The following is a 24,969-nucleotide window of genomic DNA, read 5'->3' on the forward strand; positions in this document are numbered from 1 at the left end:
GAAGCCCTGTGGGGGGATTGAAGAAACCAAGGAACAGGGCACCAGGACTAGACTGGAAAGCCTCATCTCTGCATTGGCTTAGGGAGGATGCTAATTGAGAAGTTGCTTTTCCCACTTAACTTTTTGGTAAAAGAGCATGAGCAAGTTATGTCCTGATGTTTGATTTGAGGTAATGTGCGAGCTCTGCATGGTGCAGGTGGGTTTGGAGCAGTCTGTGGGCATAAAGCTGTGAACAGTAACATGGCAGTCCTTACAGGCTCTGTCTGTGTGACAGAATAGGCATATGCTTTCTTAACTAATCTTTGTTTTGGCTTCCTCAGGATGGACCTCCTCCTGGTCTTGGCCGTGTGATTGGTGAACTGGGAGAGGACGGATGGATCAGGGTCCAGTGGGACACAGGCAGCACCAACTCCTATAGGATGGGGAAGGAGGGGAAGTATGACCTCAAATTGGCAGAGCTGCCGACCTCCACACAGCCCTCTGCAGAGGACTCGGACACAGAGGATGACTCTGGTCAGTGCTTTGGGGCTATTTAGTCTGGGGCAACCTGGCAAGCTGTGTGCTGATGGCAGCTGGCCATCTTTTTCATTTGGGAAAGAGAACAGTGTTAGGACTCAGCTCTGGACCGTGGTCTGTAGTTTTGGAATTGACCCTGAAGGTTCAGTTTAAATAAGCCCCAGGTGATTCTGATGCAGGGGTTAAAAGCATGGATCTGGTAACTGGCAGCCTGGCTGAATTGACTCTCCTCCTCCCTTTGGGGACAGTGCAGTAGGGTTTGGCAGTGTAGGGCTGGCTATGTCTTCACATCTGGTGGACCTTCTTGGTTGGCTCTGAATCTGTGTGTGAGGTAGTGAGCCAGTGCCTGGTGGACTAGGAATAATGTGGACTTAGTCATTACTGTATTGCCTTAAAGAAGCTAGAGGTGAGAATTTGGAGTGAACCCAGAAAGTGAAATCCTATCTAAGGAGATCCAGGCTTATGGGAGGAGGACTTCATGACATTTTTAGATGTGTCCAACAAACATTGGGATGTATGAATGAAACTTCCCACAGCTGGTCTCGGTGAGACTGTCCAGGAGGCCAGGGCTGATTCTCAGGGCTCAGGTGCTGGCTGTATGCACTGCATGATCCGGCTCTGGAAGTCATTTGTATGGTCAGGGGAAGAAACCTGAGAGGCTGAGCTCAGTAGAGAATGGGTGGTGTGGAGAGTAGAAAAGACTATGTTTCATCCATGTCACTTGTGGGGGTCCAGGCCCCCTCAGATGTGAACAGGTGATGCCTGCCTTTTGGGGCTGTTGGAGTACCATATGTGAAACCTGGAGTCACATGTAGATAGTCAGGGCTGGTTTTGCTTTCACTCAGGGAAATCAGGGCCTGAGCAGAGCTGGCTAAGTGAAAGAACTGTCGCTCTACTATCGTGTGCCTCCTTGTCAGAAAGTCAGTGCCTTGGACACATGAGCCTCTGGTTCCTCTCCATGGCTCAGGCACTTCCATCTTCATCCAGGGCATAGCTAGCTGGATAGCAAGCAGCTCTTGACATTTGATAAGTTGTCTTTCTAAAAGAATAAATCCTGGAGATTGTTATAGTGCTTCTGAGCTATGTGCAGAGATTGTTTCAAAAACGTAAAGTCTAATTTAGAAGACTTATTTTCTTTGAGGAAGGTGGGGACAGAGATGATTGGGGTGTTTAGTGTATTCTGAATGCCATCTTTTCCTATAAAGAGCCATTTTCCTTTCCACAGTAAAAATTATGATATGAAATTCCTTAGAAGATTGGGTTATTAAAATCCTTTAAATTACATGCAGGGACATTTTCCAGTTCTATTTGGGAGCGTAGGTTCTTATTTTGATTCTTTATTCCAGAAGCTGAGCAAATTGAAAGGAACATTCATCCCACTGCAATGATGCTTACCAGTACTGTTAATTTATTGCAAACTCTTTGTCTCTCTGCTGGAGTCCACGCTGAAATCATGCAGAGTGAAGCCACCAAGACCCTGTGTGGACTGCTGCGAATGTTAGTGGAAAGTGGAACGACGGACAAGACATGTATGCAATGAATAGTTGTGGGCTTACAGAGTACTGGGGCTATGAATTTGGTGTGTGTGCATATGTGTGTGTGAGTGAGTGTGTGCATATGGGTGAATGTGCATGTGTACTAGTGTCCTAGAGCTGCCATAACAACTTACTGCACATTTGGTTGGTTTACTTGGGCTACCACATGAAAGTACTATACACCTGGGTGGCCTAAAATTTTTTCTCCCTGTTCTGGAGGCTAGCAGTTCAAGATCAAGGTGTCAGCAGGGCTGGTTCCTTCTGAGAGCTCTGAGGGAAGGATCTGTTCCAGGCCTCTAGCCTAAGTTCTGGTAGTTTGCTGGCAATCTTTGGCATTCCTTTGCTGTAGATTATTGCCCTCATCTTCACCTGTGTATGTGTCTGTCTCCAAATCTCATATTTTTAAAATTTTTTTAAATTTATTTTCAGCATAACAATATTCATTATTTTTTCACCACACCCAGTGCTCCATGCAATCCGTGCCTTCTATAATACCCACCACCTGGTACCCCAACCTCCCACCTCCCTTCACTCAAACCCCTCAGATTGTTTTTCAGAGTCCATAGTCTCTCATGGTTCACCTTCCCTTCCAATTTCCCCCAACTCCCTTCTCCTCTCTAACTCCCCATGACCTCCATGCTATTTGTTATGCTCCACAAATAAGTGAAACCATATGATAATTGACTCTTTCTGCTTGACTTATTTCACTCAGCATAATCTCTTCCAGTCCCGTCCATGTTGCTACAAAAGTTGGGTATTCATCCTTTCTGATGGAGGCATAATACTCTATAGTGTATATGGACAACAATGGCCATGGTCGCCAAACTGTGGAAAGAATCAAGATGCCCTTCAACAGACGAATGGATAAGGAAGATGTGGTCCAAATCTCATATTTTTAAAGGACACTAGTCATATTTGGATTAGGGACCCACCCTAATCTAGTTTAACTTCTTCTAAACGAATTACATCTTCCATGGCCCCATTTCCAAATAAGTCATATTCTGAGATATTAGGGTTAACTGTTTTAGGGAGGGGGAGAAAATAGTTCAGCCCATAACAGAGTTATGGAGCCTCACATTTTTGGAGACCAGAAGTCCAAAATCAAGGTTTTTGCAGGGCTCAGTTCCCTGCAGAGCCTTCAAGTGAGGATCCTTTCTTGTCTCTTCCCAGCTTCTGGTAGCTCCAGGCAGTATTGGCTTGAGGCCACAGCACTCCAGGCTCTGCCTCATTTTCATACAACGGAGTTCCCTGTGTCTCTTTGTGTCCTTTTCTGCCTTTTATAAAGACTTTCATTGGATTTAAGGTCCACCGTGAATCATCTGAATCCTTACTTCAAGTATATATGTAGAGAACTTATTTACAAATAAGGTCACATTCTGAGGTTTTGGGTGAACATGGAATTCTGGGGGATAGAGTTCAACCCACTGAAATATTTGTATGTGAGTGTGAAGAGAATGAGTTGATGAAGTGGGAGGAGTGAATGCATGTGTAAATGTGAGAGTGCTTGAAGGTATGTGAGTCTGGGCATGAGTGTGTGAGAGTTTGTCTCTGAGACTGAGTATTTGAGTGGCTACAGGTGTGAGTGTGAAGTGGATGACTAATTATGGGTATGTTTGTTTATGAGTAGTTATGAGTGATTATATGTGAGTATATCAGTGGTTACGAGAATGAGCATGTGTAATTGTGGTTAAGAGTGTGACTGTGTGAAAGTCGATGTGTATGTGAGTGTGTGTGTGTGATTGAGTGCAGGCATTAACATGTGTCTGAAGGCAGTGCTCCTGGGAGCCTAGAGGGCAGGAGAGCCTAGAGAGCCTAGAGAGCAGGTGGGCCTCTGCCAGGAAAGAGTGGAAGCTTGGAGTGCCCATTGAGAGGAGACCTGGAAACCAGGAGGAGCAGAGACGGTCAGTTGCATCAGTCAAACTAGATAAACCTCACGAAAGCCTGCTAGTCTTGTTCTATTAATGCAGACTTCTTAAACTTGGATTGGAGATTTGTGGTGCAGATTAAATGTAAACAAGATGATGGGAGATATTTAAAACACATGAGGTTATAAAAAATATACAAGATACACTCTTACTTGTAAGTAAGAGTATAACTGGTATGCTCTTACTTGCTGGTAACTGCTATTTGAATAGTGAGTCATTTTCTTACTGTCTAGAAATAAAAAGTACTTGAAACTTCTTGACTGGTTTGAGTTACTCATATACTTTAAAGGCATTAAGAGTGTTGTAAAGTGTAGTGTTCCTTGAGCTAACTGCAGGGTCTTCTCCCATTGCTCTTACTTTGAATGAGTGAAATTTTAATATATTTGTGAAGTAAGTTATTTTTGAAAATAACATGTTAAGTAAATTAAAAGTGTAGATTGTACTGAGTATTTATTTCTAGAAATTTGGTGCCAAGCTAGTTTGTTTCACTCTGGCAGCTTCCCCAAACAGGCTGGTGTGCCGGGAACAGCACCGGAGCTGGTGCACGCTGGGCTTTGTACGGAGCATTGCGCTTACACCACACATGTGTGCTGCCCTCAGCTCCCCACAGTGGATTGCTCTGCTTATGAAGGTCGTGGAGGGACATGCACCTTTCACTGCTGCCTCACTGCAGCGGCAGGTAATTATGCGGCTGGGCTGATCCTGCTCAGTGTGTTTTGGGACTGCATGACCCTCTTAAGAGGTGGCATCAAGATACTGATGCTCCTAGTCATGATTAGGTGCCAGTACTTAATAATGATAATGAGTGCAAAAAAGAGCTGGAACCAACCCAAAGTAGATTTTTTAGTGCAAGGGGCTCAAGTTTTTTATTATTTTAAATTGATTAAGTTGCTAAACTAGTTGACTTGCTTTTCTTTGAAGTGATAAATCCTGCCAGCTGCTCTTAAGTGCCTCATAGGAGTTTGTAGTATAACTGTCTTTAGAAGAATTAAGCTGAAAAGAATTACTTTTTAATTAAATAGATATCTGCATCTGTAATGTACCTTTTAAAAAAAACCCTGGTAATATCTATCTTTTATCAACTTAATTACCTGGTTGGAAAATAATGAGTATCTGAATTTTCACATAATTAATTGCATTATAGAAACAAAAAAAAGTAAGTAAAAATCTTATTTCTTAATCTAAAATCACAGATAGTGGTTTTCTTTAATGTTTGCCATTTTAAATTGTCTTTTTATCAGATCTTAGCTGTGCATTTACTGCAAGCAGTGCTTCCATCATGGGACAAGACTGAAAGGGCAAGGGATATGAAATGCCTTGTGGAAAAGCTATTTGGTTTCCTGGGCAGCTTGCTTACCACCTGTTCTTCAGATATCCCATTCCTCAGAGGTGGGCAACTTTCCTTATTTCTGTCCTCGTTAAGTGAGCAGGGCACCATGTAGCTCCTTTCTCATCTGTCTGTTTCAGAATCTACTCTGAGGCGGCGGAGGGCAAGGCCACAGGCTTCTCTGACTGCCACCCATAGCAGCACCCTGGCAGAAGAGGTGGTGGCGCTGCTCCGCACGCTGCACTCCCTGGGTCAGTGGAATGGACTCATAAACAAGTATATCAACTCACAGCTCCACTCTGTCACCCACAGCTGCACAGGAAAGCCATCAGAGGGGGTGGGTGCCGTGTTTTCAGATCTGATCATTTCTTTCTGTAAAATGTTGATTTAAACTTTATCTTTTTAAGTGACAAGTATTTTATTTAAAGATATTTTAAAATATATTTTTACTGGAAATAACTATTGAAGAAACTAATATAAAAATGAACTTGGCTTAGCTGTAAATGTTTAAGAAATAGGCAGCATTCTGGGCTCTCTTCTTCAAGCTGGCTATTTGTCTGTATTAGGCCCTGTTAGAGGACTACTTTCCTGACTCTGAAAACCCCGAGGTAGGGGGCCTCATGGCAGTCCTGGCTGTGATCGGAGGCATTGATGGTCGCCTGCGCCTAGGGGGACAAGTCATGCACGATGAGTTTGGAGAAGGCACTGTGACTCGCATCACTCCGAAGGGCAGAATCACTGTACAGTTCTCAGACATGCGGATGTGTCGTGTTTGCCCATTGAATCAGCTGAAACCAGTAGGTGAACTTGCGTTCAGTTACTTGGTAATAAAGCAGAGGAGTTTTTGGGTTTTTAAAGATTTTATTTATTTATTTATTTGAGAGAGAGAGAGAGAGAGAGAGAACGAGAGAGTGAAGAGAACATGAAAAGGGGAAGGGTCAGGGGGAGAAGCAGACTCCCTGCCGAGCAGGAAGCCCGATGCGGGGCTCAGTCCCAGGACTCCAGGATCATGACCTGAGCCGAAGGCAGTTGCCCAACCAGCTGAGCCACCCAGGCACCCAAGGCAGAGGAATTTTAAACTAGAACTGGGTTCTAACATTAGTGCTAGAATAAACTCGATTTTCATAGTTTGTGTCTGCCATCTAGGAAGTTATGCAACCCAAGGAAAGCCATCTGTCTACTCTCATTTGCTTTATGCTACTGTGATAAATAGGGCCTGTCTCATGCTGTTACATGGATTAGTAGTTCATGTCTTATTTTAGCCACAGAAGACATAAAAGGACATTAGCAATGTAGAAGATACTTGTAACTATGTTAGTTTTGATTATCTTAAAATGCAAATTTTGAAGTTTATTTTTTATCGAACAACTCAACTTTTAAAAAAACCTAAAGATGATTCCTTAAAAAATGACCTTTCTTCATGTAGAAAATGCTTATTAATTGTGTTGAGTGACATAGCTTATGTAGCAACTACTTAAATCTGTGAGTTAATCTTAAATCTGTGAGTTAGGGTTTTGTAGGGAAAGTGAATGACTTATATTCAATGTGATCTAAGTATAGTCATGCTATCTGCCTTTAAAATACTGTTTCTGATTATTACAGAAATGAAGATATGCATGTTGTAGAAAATTTGAAATGGGTAGAAAATGCCTAAGAATATAATCAGGGCTACCGTGACATAATTATTGTTGATAAATAGTTAAAGAAAAAATCAATTTAAGTTATGTTTACTATACATACAAATCTCTATTTTGCCTTTAATGTCATCTTTTTAAAATGATTATTCTCAGATAGAGGAAGACTTATGCATATATGTGATAATTTCAGAATTAAGATTCATGGTTATGATAATTTTCAGAACCATTTCATTTGCTCATTTTTGGACAGACTTTGAAGATTTCTGTGTTCTTGCTTTAGCTCCCTGCTGTGGCATTCAGTGTCACCAACCTGCCCTTCACAGAGCCGATGCTGTCTGTCTGGGCTCAATTAGTAAACCTCGCTGGAAGCAAATTGGAAAAGCATAAAGTGAAGAAATCACCTAAGCAGGGTTTTGCAGGTAAGTACATGGTGCTTCTTGATGGAATAGCTAGTCTTAACTGGCATTGCTAGGACAATGTTTGGCATTTTGTCAGAGCAAGTTCCTGCCACTGCCAAAGTCTTTGGGTTCCAGTGGATTGACCATTTGTTAAGTTACAGTGGGCGTGAAACCTTGAATGTGGTGATAAGAGTGTGTAATATAAAGAATGACAGAACGGTGGGAGTGGCCCCGAAGAGTCCCAGGCTTCTCTCCAAGCCTATTTTCCAGTGCCAGCATTTATTCTGAACAAGCTTTTTGAAGAGGAATCTGTGTTCTCTCTTCCTCCTTGTTAGTCGCCCCCAGCCATGGCCCTTTGGCTCAATGGCCCTTTTGGAGCTTTGTTCTTGGCCTTATCACCCCCAGACCCAGTAACACCTGCATGTTTGGACCCGCCTTGCTTCATATCTCTGGATGCTGGGCTAAGACCAAGGTCACCTGTGCTTACAGACTTCTTTCCTTTGGTCTGGAATAGTGCTCCTTTAATTTTCCTTACACTGCTCCTTGCATGACCTTTAAGAGTTCTTCTCCTTGACTATTCTTTCCACATTGGAAATTCTTTGGTTTTCTCCATAAATTCTGGCTCATTGTGCCCACTTTTATTGAGTTTTCCCACCCATTTCTTCCTATTTTGGTTGCTGCTGCAGCATTTATGATGACCACCTTTAACTCTGGATATCCAGCTCACATCTCTGGCTGAAAGGCCATGTTCATGTAACCACAACATGTTCAGAATTCCACTAAACTTGTCCGTTGGTCTCCATTTCCCATCACAGTGAATAAACCTGCCTGCAGGCAATCAGACTTGATGCCTGAAAGGCACCTTTGCTCTTCCATCCTCTTCCATCCCACATTGCTTATGCTGCCTTCCATGGCTTCCAACCTGTCCTGCCTTGAAACACTGTTACCAGCACTGTAGTCCAGCTCTTCTTTTGGTGGGCCTGCCTCTTTATGGCAGCTATCTTAGTTTCCTCCTCAGTCTGCTCTCAGGCACCACTGCAGTCATTTGTTTAGAGAGGACTCCAGGGAGTGAAATGATCTTGTTGAGTTAGAGAACTGTATGTTGTGAGTATCCAACAAAACCATCTTGGAGAAGTCTTGGCAACAAAAACTATTTTGTTTGCGACATAGGTATCTGGTTGAAATTTCAGCAATGTGGGGGAACAGTTGATTATGCTAATAATAATTAACATGGATCTAACTGTGTTAAACCATTTAATTCTCACCCCAACCCATCAAAGTAGCTGCATGGGGAGCAAGAAAAGGGGAAGACCTGGGGAAGGTAGAGGATGCTTATCCAGAAGCACTAGTCATAACACAGGGAAAGTGTTATTACTAACAGTATTAGGCATAGCAGGCTAATGCTATGCCCAATACTTCATTACTAACAGTATTAGGCATAGCAGGCTAATGCCCATAGGGCAGGGCATTATTTATGCCACTTTGCAGCCATGGTATCATGGTGGAAGGAGCGGAACACCTTCCCCAAGGCCATACAGCTGGTTAGAAGAGCCCAAGCAAGGTGTGACATTCCTGTTGAGTCCTTTTCTCCTACAGGACAAGTAGACCTGGATCTGCTGAGGGGCCAGCAGTTAAAACTGTACATCTTGAAGGCGGGCCGTGCACTGCTTTCCCACCAGGACCAGCTCAGGCAGATCTTGTCTCAGCCAGCTGTTCAGGAGGTCACAGCTGCTCATTCAGGTATCTTTTAAAGGAAGCTCTTTTAGATCTGTAAGGAAGGTGCATAGTCCCATAGAAAACAGGCAAAAAACGTGAATAACTAGTCCATAAAAGTGGAAACAGAGATGACTTCTAAATATATGAGAGAGATGTGCAGCCTGGCCAATAATTGATGAAGTGCAAATAACAGTGTCATTTTCTAATAAGACAAAAGATTGAGGGAGTCTGCTAGGAACGGAGGAAAAACAGTGTTCTGTTTTCTTATTTAAAGTGTGGCTCAGGAACCAGCAGCACTGATGGCACAGAAGACCATCTTAGACACACAGACTCTTAGGCTGCACCCCAGACCTAAGAAATCAGAGTTTGCCTTTTAATAAGGCCCTCAGGGGGTTTATACACATACAAAATAGTATAGCTTTAACACATTGCTAGTGGGACTTTAAGTGGGTACAATCATCTAATGGGCATTTGACGAAATGTTACCCTTTAAAATGCATACACACACATACACAGACATAATAGCTATACCTGTATCTCTCAGCTGGACCTGTGATTCATCTTATGGGAATTTATCACATGAAAAGGCATGAAGGTATGTGTTTACAGATGCTCATTATGGCTTCTTTGTTGGTATTGTTTTTAGGTTGAAAACTGGAGACACCTAAACATGCATTATTGGGTGGTGTATCCATACGGGGGAATACCATGGCATCATTCACAATGATGATACATACATATGTTCGTTGCCATGGAAACGTGACAATGATAAATAAAAAAGGACATTGCTATATATATTTCTTTGTAGATATGCCGTAGAGTCATCTTACTATGTAGATATGCTGTAGATTCAGCTTACTAGGTAGTGACAGTAGAATTTAGCTGACTTTATTTGCTTTGTACTTTCCTGTATTACTTCAGTTTTCTAGAATAACCTTATATCACCTTGAATTAAAAAAAAACCCCAAAGTTATGAAATATTTTTTTGATCATCTACTATTAAAAGATGTGTGCTAAAGTATTATGGGGAACAGGATAGTCTTTATTTGTGATCCCAAACTCTCTGGGGTCAGAGTGAAAAGAGAAAATGAATGCAAATGGTTCTGTGAAGGGTATGATGCCAGTGCTCTGTGAAATGTGTAATTGCAGTTCCACAAGTGTCTTAGGGACATTGGTGCCTGAGGGCTGGGGAGGGCAGCTTCTGATGGGGAATGTCCGTCCTGGTGGAGGAGACAGTAGGGACACAGACATAGCAGTGAGTATATGGGTGAGTGTTGAAGTGCTTTGCTTTTTGCAAGAAGCTCGGGGTTTATTGATGAGCGTGGGCCAAAAGCTGGAGAATTCAGCTGAATTCATGTGATAGAATGCCTTAAATACTGGAGTGAAACTTAATGCTGACTTAGGGTCCTCCTGCAGTGAGGACCCACATGGTAAGGACTGATATTCAAGATGATATCTACTAGTGAGGTATAGGAGTATTTGAAAAAGGAACGCCATGGAGATGAGAGAATTGCTTTTGTGTCAAGTGATAATGTGTATTCTGGGGGAAGGCATGAAAAATTGAAAGAAGGTTCCAGTAGATGCTGTGATAATGTAGTCTTTTCGATGATAACCACATGGGAAAACAGTGAAAAGTCAAAGATGGCTGGTATTTTAAGCTTGAGTTACAGGGAGGGCAGGGGGGAGTGCCTTTGACAAAAATTAGGGAGTCAGTGGAGTTTGGGGTGTTTTGTTTCTTAATCTTAAGAGGGTATTTTGAATTTAATTTTAATGTGCTGAGTATCAGGTAAATCAAAGTGCGGATTTATTCTGTATTTGACAATAGGGACCTTAACAATAATCCACAATAGTAGAAGATCAGGAAACTAGAGCCCAGGGAATTGGTTTGGCTGTTCTCTGTCTCTCTGATGAGTAGCTCTGGAGGCACTGAATCAGGGTTACTATCCCATGCTTGGGACAGTTGGGCCAGACAGGTAGAGCAGGGCTTTACAAATTACCATGGCCACCTGTTTTTATAAAGTTTGTGGGAACACAGCCATGCCCATTTGTTTACATGTCATCTTAGCTGGCTTTCATTCTGTAGTGGTAGAGTTGAGTAGCTGTGATAGATATGTGGCCAGTAAGCTTGAACTCTTTACTCTCCGTCCCTTTAAGAGAAAGATTGTCCAACTCCTTATCTAGAGGATTAGTTGAAGTTATCACCAACCTGCCAGCAAATTCAAATGGTGAGTGGGCTCGAGGCAGTGGGACTCAGAGGGTCTGGGGTATATAGGAAGTGCTAAATTCTTGACCCAGAGCTACTCAGATTAAAACAGACAAAAAGATGTTACCCTGACCACGTAACATATTTAGAATTAGTGTCAATTTATGGTGTGAACAGGGTTATTAGCAGGAAAAGCGAGGGCTAAAAATACAAACTTGGGAGTGTCCCTGAAAGGAGGGGGGTTTCTGAAGCAATGAGTGTACACCAAGAAGGAGAAGGTATAAGAATTGAACCAAAGGCAAAAATATGGGAGATAGCCCCCCCCCCGATTAGACACATGAACTAACAAAGGATAGATGCCAAAAGCAGGGAGTGGAAAATTCTTTAGAAACTAGTTTTTGATATCTGAGCCTTGAAGATTTTGATGGTCCCGTGCTTGAAGAGGTAGAGATCATATTTGGTTTAACATGTTTAATGCATTATCTTTAATAATAAAGAGATGTCAGGAGTTGAAAATGTAATGTACTTGTATTTTGTTCTTTAAATTCAGATGATGGAGGAGCTGCATCCCCTGACCTTGGGGACATGTCCCCTGAAGGGCCACAGCCGCCAATGATCCTCTTGCAGCAGTTACTGGCCTCGGCCACCCAGCCATCTCCAGTGAAGGCCATATTTGACAAACAGGAGCTAGAGGTACAGTAACAGCCTTGGCAATTTTAATTTGGCACATTAAATTGGAAACAATAGTTTTTCTAGATAATGTGTTTTCTTTTCTTTTTTTTTTTTTTTTAAAGATTTTATTTATTTATTTGACAGAAAGACAGAGATCACAAGTAGGCAGAGAGGCAGGCAGAGAGGGGGGGTGGGAAGCAGGCTCCCTGCTGAGCAGAGAGCCCGATGTGGAGCTCGATCCCAGGACCCTCAGATCACCACCTGAGCTGAAGGCAGGGGCCCAACCCACTGAGCCACCCAGGTGCCCCGATAATGTGTTTTCTTAAGGATATATTCTGAATTTTAAATGATATGTCAGAATAATTCTTGTGACTATTTAGGCTTTAACCATGTTTGTCATAGAGCATTATAATACTAGTTAGAGGATGAGTGAGTTGAAATTTAACCTTATTATTTCATTTTTTTAAAGATTTTATTTATTTATTTGAGAGAAAGCAAGAGCACGTCAGGGGAGGGAGAGGGACAACAGACTCTGCACTGAATATGGAGTCTAATGCAGGGTTTGATTTCACAACCCTGAGCTCATGACTGAGCTGAAATCAAGAGTTGGATGGTTTATGAATCGAGTCACCCAGGCATGTCAAAGTTTAACATTAGTTTTGAATATGTGTGAATTATTTGAAAAAGTTAATGAGGCTCAACACGGATCAGATGCTCAAATATTTATGGTGTGATCTTTTTCTAGGAAATACTGTTACTGAAGGAGCCCCATTAGATCTAGGAATATTGCACTGACATGTTTGTTTCACTCACTTCAAAGGCTTTCTTGGCCATGCTGTGTTGCTGCCAGGCTTGCAGTCTTTGCCCTGTTGCAGAGCACATGTGCTGCACAGTGTAACTTGGGACTGGGATTATGGGCAGGTTCCCATAGAAGTATGACATGGGATCAGGTTTAAGAGTGATGTGGATTTTCATGGACTGTAGCATGAAGAATTAGATGTTTCTATAAATCCTTCTTTTGGGGCCCCTGGGTAGCTTAGTCAGTTAAGCGTCTGATTTTGGGTCAGGTCATGATCTCGGGGTCCTGGATCAAGCCTGCATCAGGCTCCCTGCTGAGCAGGGGATCTGCTTCTCTCTCTCCCTTTGCTTCTCCCCCTGATTATGCTCTCTCTCAAATAAATAAATAAAATCTTAAAAAAAAATCCTTCTTTCTATGTAATATGTAAAAAACTCTGGATAAAACATCAAAGACAAAAACAAAACCTCCAGTGCTCAGTTTGGCAGGTGGAACACATCCTAATAGAAATCCTTAGAGACCAAGACTGCAGGGAGTTGAGGGAGTGAGGAAGCAGCTGGCTCAGTCTGATGCAACAGCTGACAGCAGTCAGGTGTGAGGAAGGTAGAATAGGTAGAATATGAAGGGAGAAGGCAAGAAATGTTGGGCATGAGGGTAAGGAGCAGTGACTTCTTTGAAATGGCCGGAATGCCAACTGCTTGTTAGGTCTGAAAACCACTAAGATGAAAGTTCAGGTTAAAGTGGCCTCAGTATGGCAGTGTTTCTAGTCACCTGTAAAGATAAAAAGAGGACACAGAGCAATTGAAGAGTGAATTGGGCAGAATGCAACAATCACATTGGGAGGTGCCCAGTGCTAAAAGGAAAGATGTAGAAGGAAGTGCGGAGTTATCCTTTAAGAATTGAGAGGGACTATTTTAGCAAAGAGAGATTTTTTTAAAAAAGATTGTATTCATTTATTTGAGAGAGAGAAAGCATGAGCGAGAGCACAAGTTGAGGGAGAAGCAGACTTCCCACTGAGTAGGGAGCCCAATATGGGGCTCTATCCCAGGAACCTGAGATCATGACTTGAGCTGAAGGCAGTCATTTAATTAACTGAGCCACCCAGGTGCCCCATAAAGAGAGATCTTTCATTGTTTTGTCTCCATTGATTCTGATGGAAATTCAACTATCATCCTTTTTTTTAGATTATTATGGTTACTTTTTAAAGATTTTATTTATTTGAGACAGAGAGAGAGAGCAAGCAGAAGTAGAGGGAAGGGGCAGAGGGAGAGGGAGAAGTAGATTCCCTGCTGAGCAGGGAGCCAGATGCCCAGCTCCATCCTGGGACCCTGAGATCAAGACCTGAGTTGAAGGCACACACTTAACTGAGGCACCCAAGTGCCCCCAACCGTCATTCTTACTGTTCTGTATGAAATGCCTTTTAACCCCCCTTTGGTTGCACTTAATATTTCATGATTTTTTTGTTTGTTTTTTTATTTTGTTTTGTTTTGTTTTCTGCAATTTGACTACGATGTGTATGTAATTTTTGACCCATCCTCTTGGGGTGCATTTAAGTTATCTGCATCTTTGGCTTGATATCCACCCCACACACACACACCAAATTTGGAAACTTGTTAACCATTTTTTCTGTTCTGTTCTCATTTTGTTCTTTGGTAAGAAAGATTATTAATGTGATTCTCTTTGTTCGAAGGTCTTTCTTTTGGTTAATCAGCTTGGCTAATTATAAATGTATCTGTTTTCAAGGTCAGGTTGTTCTGCTTCATTGGGTCTAAATCTGCTGTAAGCCATCTAAAAAATTCTTTATTTTGCATTTTCAGATCTTACATTTCTATTTGGATCCTTATTTTAGAGTTCTATAAAGCTTTCCTGACAGTTCTTATCTTTTCACTCTCTATTTTTTTTTTTTACTGTATGTATATTTATGTATATTACTGTATGTATATTTAGCTGTAGAATCCCTCTAGTCTTCCAGGATTTCCTTTTTGCTAGGTTCTTCAGGGTCTCACAAATGCTTAGTTTTGGAATCAGTCAGTAATTTGGGTAGTCTGTATGCACATTTTATGATTTCTCCCTCACTTCTAGTTGCTCTGGTAGGACTGAATTCTAGCCTCTGACTGTAGTCCAATACACACTGCCCTGTCAGCTTGTGTGCTGGTTTCCCTTGTGGTCAAGGGTTGTACCATTTCCAGTTTTGATTGCTTAGGCTGCTCCCGAGGAACTTCAGACAGTTTTTGAAAATATTTTGTTCAGGGTTCATAGTTATTATTTGTAGAAACTTAGTCCAATGCACTCTGAGTCTTACCAGAACTTCTAACTCAGTCTGGTTCAGAACTGTAAGCTTTTAGGATGAAGCCTGTCACTTCTGAATTATTCACACTTCACAGCAAACCTTTCGTTTTTGACACTTCCTAAGCACTGAAAGTCTTAAGGGAGTCCTCTATTTCTTCTAAATTTCTTTCTCACATGCTCAGTTAAAAAAAAAAATAGCAAATCTTAGGCCCTATGAGAGTAACTGGAGATGAGGAGCAGAGAGGTTCAGGTAGTTCAGGGAAAGGGTTATGTGTACTGGAGATAGGGAGTCCCAACTATAGACCCCAGGAACGCATATGTTCATTGATTGATTGTAATGTTTCCCCGTATATTTTATTTACCTTATTTTTTATACCAAGTTTAACTCTCAAAGTGGTTCTTTTACCTTTGAATCATTGAGAGTTGACTTGATGGTTCATGAGAGAATCCCATGTCATCTCTGGCTTATCTTACAGAGGAAAAGAGGAAAAGAACAAGAGAGTGTGGACGCTTCCTGGTCATGGGTATGGAAGGGATTCCTTCCTTCCCATCCAGCCCCACTCACTCTGCATTTAACTTGCTCACCTTGTTTCCTAACAGTTAGGAAAGTGAAGTTTTCTTTAATGGGCATTGATAATTGGCTAATTTACTGGACATTGTGTATACTGAAGCAGGAGTTATTTGACCATCATGTCTTTCTGTTGCATTAAATTATGAAAGTTGTCTTTGTTGTTTGTTAACAGTTTGATCCATTCATTTAAAAATAACCTATGTAAGTCTGAGTTTCCTATACTTCTGTACCACATTTCATAGCAGAAGCTTGTAATTTCCATTTTCTCAGGCTGCTTAAGTATCTTGACTTTTCTTAAAAAATACTTTTTATTTATTTTCTTAAAGTAGGCTCTACACCCAAGAGGGGGCTTGAACTCACAACCCCAAGATCCAGAACTGCATGCTCTACCAATTGAGCCAGCCAGGCACCCCAGTCTTTTGACTTTTATAAACCTCCCAGCTCCACTCTCATTTGTCCAGGCTGCAGCTCTGGCTGTATGTCAGTGTTTGGCTGTGGAGTCTACTCACCCGTCAAGCCCAGTGTTTGAAGACTGTAGCTCCAGTGAGGCCACAACACCTGTCCCTGTGCAGCATGTTCGCCCTGTCAGAGCAAAGAAGCGCAAACAGTCACCTGCCCCTGCTCTGCCTATTGTGGTTCAGCTTATGGAAATGGGATTTCCTAGAAGGAACATAGAGTTTGCACTGAAGTCACTCACCGGTGCCTCTGGGAATGCTGCTGGCTTGCCAGGTATCTTGTTTTCTTTTGTGGGTGCTTCACACACATTTGTTTGTTGGTTTACCTTGAAATGCTAACAGCAGCAGCCTGCAGGCAGGCTGGTGCTGTGGATCCTCACTGTGGGTGTGCTGTCTGTGCTTGCTTGTAGGTGTGGAGGCCTTGGTTGGGTGGCTGCTGGACCATGCTGATGTGCAGGTCACAGATCTCTCAGATGTAGACACGGGGTCTGAAGAGTGTTCAGATGAGGAGGTGGTGGAAGATGTGGACGACTCGGCCTATGCTGTGGTCAGTGCCTCCTATGTGTTTGCCCCACCTCTTGTGTCAACCTGATCCGTGCTCTGGGTTTCCTGTGTACTGTCCCATGGGGCTTCTCTGTGGTTTGGCCGTGCATATAATGAAGCTGCTAAGTGCTGACTGGGTTTTCTGTGCCTTAATTACTTTAGCTTTAAAGCAGACCCTTGTTCTAACACCTAATGATATTGGGTAGACATGTTTTATATGACACAGTGACTTTCTGATTTAAGTAAATCATTTCATGGGATTAATTTAGAAATGTCTCAGAAATTTTCTTTTATCTTTTCATATTCATCCTGTTTACTGTATTTTAAAATATTTTTAAAATGAAAAATTTTATAGTAAAAATACAGCATAATATTTCAGACTTTATTTTTTAATATTTAAGATTTCACATACTTCTTTTTAAGTAGGTTTTTCTGGCTCAGAGTTTTTAAAATATATATTTATCTTTTGTAGTCTACTGGTGCTGTTGTAACAGAGAGCCAGACATACAAAAAACGAGGTGATTTCTTGAGTAATGATGATTATGCTGTGTATGTGAGAGAGAATATTCAGGTGAGTAAATAAAGCCTGGAGCTTTGCTCAGGTTTCTAGTCAGCAGTGTTCGAGCATCTTAGAAAGTCAGAAGCCTGGTGGGGGAGGGCACAGCAGGGAGGCCACTGTCACTGGACCAAAGAGGACAAAGGAACAGAAGATGAACAAGGGGTACCAGAGCTAGAGAGGAAAAGGTGGTTTGTCCATAATGATGTGGCACAGAGACATGTGCTTCTCAATTATCCCCATTTTGGATACTTCTAAAAATCTATTTTTGCTTGTTTTTCTTACATCACTCTTACTGCCAAGTAATTTTTAAAATCTTGCTAGGCTTTATGTAGTCCTTCATACATCTTAAATGCTTTCTTTCCTTGTTTTAATTCTTTTCTGGTTAGTATACTTCAGAGGAAATCCCAGACACCATCTCATTTCATCTGTAAATATGTCAGAATGTATTCCTAATAGATAAAGGATTTGTCTTTATTGTATTTTTAAAGTAAGTTGTATGCCCAGTGTGGGGCTTGAACTCCAGGATCAAGAGTGGCATGCTTTACTCAGTGTACCAGCCAGGCACCCTGATAAAGGATTTATTTTTAACATAACAACATTACTATTACCTAACATTAGGTAACAAAATTAATAATAATTCTGTAATACCATCTTATATTCAGAGCTTGCTCAGATTTCCAGTTTTCTCAGAAATTGCTTTTTGAGACAGTAATGTTTGTGAATTTGGATACAATCAAGGTCATACACCTTAAATTTGGGTGATGTCTTTCTGAAGTGTCTTTTAACCTGGAACAGTTTTCCCCCCTTTTTTTTTTTTTTTTTTTTTTCATGTCATTTATTTGTGGCTAAACTTGGTTGGATCATATCTTCCTCCTTCCTCTGCATTTGTAAAGTCAGGATAAGGTTTGGTGGGGTTAAGGGAAGCTGTTGGACTCAGGCATTATCTTAGGCATGAATGCATCATATGGACCACCATGCAGTGTTGTTGGTTAGGTCATGTTAAGTCTATTTCCATCTGTTAAAGAGTTTCTGTTGTTCATTTTGGTGCTTTGATAGTCATTCATGTCATCACGAGGGCTTGCACAGTAGTGGTTTTCTAACTTTGTCATGCCTTCCAAACTTATTAGCTGGGCTTTATTCTTGGAAGAACTCTTTAAATCAACTCTAGTTACTCTTTATAATGCAGTGTATATAGGAAAGGCAGAATAAGTGCTTGTTTTATTTTTATTTCTGTTTTGCTTTATCAATTTTCGAAATGGTGAATTGGTGCCATGGACCTTACAAGGTGACCAAAAAACTTTGCTTGTTATCAATTGAGATGAATTTATTGGCTGATGTGTATTTGATGTGTTTCAGCCATTATTCCTAGTGATCTGGTTGTTCTTTTGAGTGAACACTTTGATCTTTGAGAGCTCCCTTGCTTTATGGCATAAGTTAATCTCTGTGCATCTTATGTGTTTCTTGCCCCAGACGTTGAGCCAGCCAGTTTTCTAAAGAGCCCTGGTTTCATTTAGTATAAAATGATTTTGAGAGTACACTCTGGGTGCTAAAGGAAATCCTTTCTTAGAATAGTGCTACTTAGAGTTGTTCGTTTCATCTATACACTGGATTGGATTTTTATTTTAATTTTAATCTTAGGTAGGAATGATGGTTAGATGCTGTCGAACATATGAAGAAGTGTGTGAAGGAGATGTGGGCAAAGTTATCAAATTGGATAGAGATGGACTACATGACCTCAATGTGCAGTGTGATTGGCAGCAGAAAGGAGGCACCTACTGGGTTAGGTATATTCATGTGGAACTTATAGGTGAGCACATTCTTAAGTAAGTTATTTTGCTTTTTCTTAAGTAGAGACAGAGTTCTCAGGAATAAATACTAACTATGGTTCACTTATTATTGTAATCTCTAGGCTACCCTCCACCAAGTTCTCCTTCTCACATAAAGATTGGTGATAAAGTTCGTGTTAAAGCCTCAGTTACCACACCAAAATACAAATGGGGATCTGTGACTCATCAAAGTGTGGGGGTTGTGAAAGGTAATATAATCCAGACAGCAAAATTCCAGGTGTTAGTTTTTCATCAGCTAATGTAATAAAGTGATTTTTTTTTCATTCAAGGGCAAGAAAAACAAGTATGAATAAAGTCTATGACATATGAATAGCCTTTTTTTTTTTTTTGCTTGTCCGTGCTCTCTAGACCAGGAACACACCTGTAGTTGAACAGAGTGAGGTTTATTAACTCATTACCACTGAGGATGCATGCCCTGGAAAATAGGGTGTCTACATAAGTGGGTATAACAAAGGACAATGAATGGGGCTTGTGTTAGATATTTTGGGAAGGGTTCAAAGGAGTGGGATAATTCTAAGAATGAGTGTCTTAATAAATATTAATCTATAAAACAGGAAAAAAATGGAGCTAGGATGGAGTTAATGATTGGCAAGGAAGCAGTTGTTCATACTAACCAGGATGCGAGAAGTGGGGCGTTGGGGAGGGTGTCTGGTCGTGGTTGTGGTTTGAATTAGATTTGAACTTGATCAGACTGACTAAAGAGTGGTTTTGCTTTTGTCTTGATTTATCACAGTTACAGGGGAAACTTGTTTAATGTTGGTGTTCTGTAAACTTGTTCTGTCATTCTGCCAAATGGCCTGTATGTGAGTGTCTGGCCAACTCCTTCAGTTGGGGACTATTTCTCTCTCTCTCTCTCTCTCTGCTATAATAAAATTTAGGACTAAATTTAAGAAATGGAAATGTGAAAATGATGTGAGTTAAGGACTAGAAACATAAAATTCTTTTCAGTTTATACTTAATGTGATATTATTGAGATTTCAAATCAAACACATGCTATACTCTAAAAGGTATCCTATGTCCATTTAAACAATTGCATGAGAAGTAACTAAAAATGCATGTGATTTTATTTTATCTTTAAAGTCTTTTAAGGCCATAAAGAGATCTGTTTCATTTTGTTTGAACCTTATACAAACTCTTACTGTTGAAGAGCTTAGATTAGAAATGGCTATAATGGTGATGCTTCCCCAGTGTGTGGGAGTGTTAGAATGTCTCAGGTTACGTAAGAACAAATAGTTTATTTAACATTTTACTTTAGTTTAACATTTTTCTTTACTTAAGAAGTTCTTAAAAGCTTTGTAAGTCAAAACACAGATAAATTTTTTTTTAAAGATTTTATTTATTTATTTGACAGACAGAGATCACAAGTAGGCAGAGAGGCAGGCAGAGAGAGAGAGAGAGGAGGAAGCAGGCTCCCTGCTGAGCAGAGAGCCCGATAGATACTGGGCTCCATCCAGGACCCTGGGATCATGACCTGAGCTGAAGACAGAGGCTTTAACCCACTGAGCCACCCAGGCTCCCCAAAACACAGATGGATTTTAAAAATAAGAACTTGGTTCATAATCTAATGTCTGAGTAGCAAAGTATTCTCACCAAAGGACAAGAGATCTTTTAACATTATTATTGTGAATTGTATTTCCTAAAATACTAAATGGAGTTTTTGACTTGATGTAATTAAAACCAAACAAACTTATTGTGGAAAATTTCAAACATATACAAAGGTAGGGAATATAGCATAATGAACCTCCTTGTGTCCATCACCTGGCTTTAATAGTTGTCAACCCCTGGCCAAAGTTGTTTCATTCATGATTCCCTCCCTTGATTACTTTGAAGCTAATGAAAATACCACGTCATGTATTTGTTCATCCATAAGTATCTTAGAATGTGTCTCTCAAAGAGAAGTATTCTTTGAAAAACATAAATAGCTACAGTATAATTATCACATGTTTAGGTATAGTTTAAATTTTAACAGTAGGTTTTTATTGGCGACCAAGATGTTTCAGCAGTTTCTATTGTGTCCTAGCTTTCAGTGCAAATGGAAAAGATATCATTGTCGACTTTCCTCAGCAGTCTCACTGGACTGGGCTGTTGTCAGAAATGGAGTTGGTGCCTAGTGTTCATCCTGGGGTTACGTGAGTTAATTTTCATATTGCTGGATTTGTTTGGGAGGAATAGTTTTCTTTGGAATTAAATTTAATAAATTGCCTCAGTTTAATAAATGACATTATCTTTTTCTTGTCAACCCAATGGTTGTTTTACAAATAGGTGTGATGGCTGTCAGATGTTTCCTATCAATGGATCTAGATTCAAATGCAGAAACTGTGATGATTTTGATTTTTGTGAAACATGTTTCAAGACCAGAAAACACAACACTAGGCATACATTTGGCAGAATAAATGAACCAGGTATGATTTAATGGTTATGCTCATTTTCATTAAAATATTATTAATGAAATCATTATTGTGCACACGAATGTTATTTAGTTTGCTCTTTAAAGTTCATCTTTAAAAAAAAAAATAAAGTTCATCTTTATGTGGTGAAAACTGCACAGTATATGCAGTGAAAGAAGAGAGGTGCACATACTTGAAAACTTGCTATCTTTTTTTTTTCAAGCAACGAGGGACTGCCGGAACTAGAATAACGGGGTTTGTTTGCTTGTATTTCCCTAAATAACATTAAAAGGGTCTCAAGAAACTAATGTTTTGTTGCATGGAGTGTGGCATTGGATAGATGTATATCTTTATTGTGGCAGAATATGTACAACATAAAATTTGCCATTTTAATTTCTTTGAAGTATACAATTCAGAGAATGTTGTACAACCATCCCCACTGTCTATTTCCAAAACGTTTCACCACTCCAAACAGAAACTCTGTACCATTAAGTGATAATTCCCCATTCTTCCCGCCCCCCAGTCCCTGGGAATCGGCTTCCTGTCTCCATGAATTTGATGACACCAGGTACCATATATAGGTGGAACCAAAATTCCCCTTTTGTATCTGGCTTATTTTACTTAGGATTGTGTTTCCAGGGTTTTTTTCCAGGTGGTAGCATGTGTCAGAACTTCATTTGTTTGTATGGCTGAATAATACTTCATGTATACCACATATTGTTTATTCATCTATTAATGGACATTTGGATTGTTTCTACCTTTCAGCTATTATGAATAATGTTAGTGTGAACATTGGTGTACAGATCTGTTTTGAGTTCTTATTTTTAAAATTGGGAGTGAAAATATGGGGTTATATGGTAGTTCTTTGAGGAAACTCCAAAATGTTTTCCACAGTGGAAAACATTTTATATTCCCACTAGCAGTATATGTGCTGCCAAAGTGAGCACTACCACCAGCAGTATATAAGGGTTCCAATTTCCCCATGTCCTCAACAACTTTTGTTATTTTTCATTTTTTTAAAATTTCAGCCATCCTAATGGGTGAGAAGTATTACCTTGTGATTTTCATTTCACTTTCCCTAAAGACAAATAACATTGAACCTCTTTTCATGTCATTTGGGCCATTTGTGTATCTTTTGGGGGGATATGTCTTTTAAAGTCCTTTGCCCATTTTTTAAACTTTTGATGTTGAGTCTTAGAAATTCCTTAAGAGGTGCCTTGGGTGGCTCACTTACTTAGCTGCCTTTGGCTGGCTTAGGTCATGTGTCATGTCCTCTTCCTCAAACCTCAGTGGGGAGTCTGCTGCTCCTTGGTCTTGTGCTCTCTCATTTGCACTGTCTCTCAAAGGAATGAATAAAATCTTAAAGAAAGAAAAAAAATTTTTTTAAATATTCTGCACATTGAACCCTATCAGGAGATTTGCAAATATCTCATCCCATTCTTTGGGTTGTCTTTTTGCTTTCTTGATGGGATTCAGTGATGCATACGTTTTTAATTTTCATGAAGTCCATTTAATCTATTGTTTCTTTTGTTGCCTGTGTCTTTGGTGACGTATTTGCTTTTGGTGTACATTGCTTAATCAAAAGTCCCTGAAGTCTAGCACCTGTTTTTCTTTCTAAGAGGGTATAGTTTTAGCTCTTGAACTTAGGTTTTGATCCATTTTGAGTTAATTTTTGTACATGGTATAGTTAAGAGTTCAGTTTCATTCTTTTACATGTGTGCATCCAGTTTCCCAGCACTACTTATTGAAAAGACTGTCCTTTCACCAATGAATAGTCTTGGCATCCTTTTTGAAAATCACTTGACCCTTGATGTGGGAGTTTATTTTTAGGCTCCCAGTTCTGTTCTATTTGTCTATTTGCCTATCCTCATTTCAGTAGTAAACCATACATTGTGATTATGTGAGCTTTCTAGTAAGTTTTGGTATTGGGAAGTGTGAATCCTCCAAATGTGTTCTTGTTTTACAAGATTGATTTGACTATTTGGTATTCTTTGAAATTCAATATAAATGTGGGGATCAATTTTTGTACTTTGGTAAGCAGTTGTTTTATAGGAATTACACTGAATTTGTGTATTTATTTGGGCATAATTGTCATTTTATTTTATTTTATTTTATTTTAAAGATTTTATTTATTTATTTGACAGAGAGAGATCACAGTAGGCAGAGAGGCAGGCAGAGAGAGAGGAGGAAGCAGGCTCCCTGCCAAGCAGGGAGCCTGATGCGGGACTCGATCCCAGGACCCTGAGATCATGACCTGAGCTGAAAGCAGCGGCTTAACCCACTGAGCCACCCAGGCACCCACATAATTGTCATTTTAATATTACTAAGTTTTCCAGTCCATGCACAAGGGATGTATTTTCCGTTTACTTAGACCTTTCAGCAATTTTTTTATTCAGCAATGTTTTTTGATTTTTCAGTATTCAAGTCCTGTGGCTTCCTGATTAAATTTATTTCTAAGTATTTTTTATGCCATACTTTTTATTGTAAAGATTTTATTTATTTATTTATTTATTTATTTATTTGATGGAGAGAGAGCACAAGCAAGGGGAGCTTCAGGAAGAGGGAGAAGCAGGCTTCCCACTGAGCAGGGAGCCCAAAGCTAGGCTCTATCCCAGGACCTGGGGATCATGACCTGAGCTGAAGGTAGACACTTTAACCATCTGAGCCACCCAGGCACCCCTTTTTTATGCCATATTAAATGGAATTCTTAATTTCCCTTTTGGAATGTTTGTTGCTAGTATATGGAAATATACACTATACTTTGAACACATTTTGTATGTTGAATTAATATCCAGCAGCTTGGCTGAGTTTTATTTATTGTCTCTTACAGTTTTTTTGTGTGTGGTTTCCTTTGGGTTTTCCACATATAAGATCACATTATCTATGAACCAAGATGGTTTTGCTTCTCAAATTTGGATGCCTTATATTACTTTTTCCTGCTTTTTAGCTAGTTGTTCCAGGACTAAGTGGCATAGAAGTAGGAAAGGTGGCCATTCTTGTCTTGCTCCTGAATGTAGGGTGAAAGCTTTTACTCTTTCACTATTGAGTATAAGGTTAGCTATGGGTTTTTCATAAATACACTTTCTCATGTTGAGGAAGTTCCTTTGTAGTTCTAATTTGTATTATTTTCTTATGTCGGTGACTTGTAGAATCTAGAATTATCTACCTTTCAAGACTAACTTAGAGTAATTTATTTTATTGTCTTGATTGGCCTGCCATGGTTTTATCAGTTTAATTAGTCTTTTCAAAGAGACAAGTTTTTGCTTTTTTGCCATTTCTCATATCTTTATTATTTCTTTCTTTTTCCTATGGAATTTGGATTTAGGTTGATTCCCTCATCTTCTTGAGATTAATGCTTATCTCATTTTCTCACTTTGTCTTTTCTAATATATAATCTTAAAAAAATTTTAGATTTGCTTTTAAGTAAGGCTTAATTTGTATCCTGCAATACTGCTGTATAGTGATAGTTCATTATTTATTTCAAAGTAGTTTTAAAATTATTTTTAATTATATATTTAATTATATATAAAAATAATAGCACTTTTTGTATTTTATTATTTTTTGTGTTTTTTTATTATTTTGTATTGTAATAG

The 24,969-nt window shown here is 39.9% G+C and overlaps 1 protein-coding gene across 8 annotated transcripts in view; it reads left to right on the forward strand.

Annotated features, from left to right (window-relative positions):
• HERC2 (HECT and RLD domain containing E3 ubiquitin protein ligase 2) overlaps positions 1 to 24,969 on the forward strand; it is a 237,444-nt gene that overhangs the window by 125,909 nt on the left and 86,566 nt on the right. For 7 of the 8 annotated variants that reach the window (XM_082735976.1, XM_082735972.1, XM_082735974.1 and 4 more), the window contains exons 37-52: positions 321 to 513; positions 1,863 to 2,045; positions 4,474 to 4,655; positions 5,218 to 5,365; positions 5,444 to 5,640; positions 5,870 to 6,100; positions 7,221 to 7,359; positions 8,935 to 9,078; positions 11,808 to 11,950; positions 16,047 to 16,314; positions 16,451 to 16,587; positions 17,056 to 17,154; positions 18,781 to 18,949; positions 19,052 to 19,177; positions 21,010 to 21,118; positions 21,252 to 21,391. In XM_082735976.1, coding sequence (XP_082592102.1) covers positions 321 to 513; positions 1,863 to 2,045; positions 4,474 to 4,655; positions 5,218 to 5,365; positions 5,444 to 5,640; positions 5,870 to 6,100; positions 7,221 to 7,359; positions 8,935 to 9,078; positions 11,808 to 11,950; positions 16,047 to 16,314; positions 16,451 to 16,587; positions 17,056 to 17,154; positions 18,781 to 18,949; positions 19,052 to 19,177; positions 21,010 to 21,118; positions 21,252 to 21,391 — 2,608 coding nt within the window. The remainder of the gene's footprint in view (positions 1 to 320; positions 514 to 1,862; positions 2,046 to 4,473; positions 4,656 to 5,217; positions 5,366 to 5,443; positions 5,641 to 5,869; positions 6,101 to 7,220; positions 7,360 to 8,934; positions 9,079 to 11,807; positions 11,951 to 16,046; positions 16,315 to 16,450; positions 16,588 to 17,055; positions 17,155 to 18,780; positions 18,950 to 19,051; positions 19,178 to 21,009; positions 21,119 to 21,251; positions 21,392 to 24,969) is intronic. The other variant, XM_082735973.1, reaches the window with a different exon arrangement.

The sequence above is a fragment of the Mustela nivalis genome (genome assembly GCF_964662115.1).
Source record: "Mustela nivalis genome assembly, chromosome: 6".
Lineage (NCBI taxonomy): Eukaryota > Metazoa > Chordata > Mammalia > Carnivora > Mustelidae > Mustela > Mustela nivalis.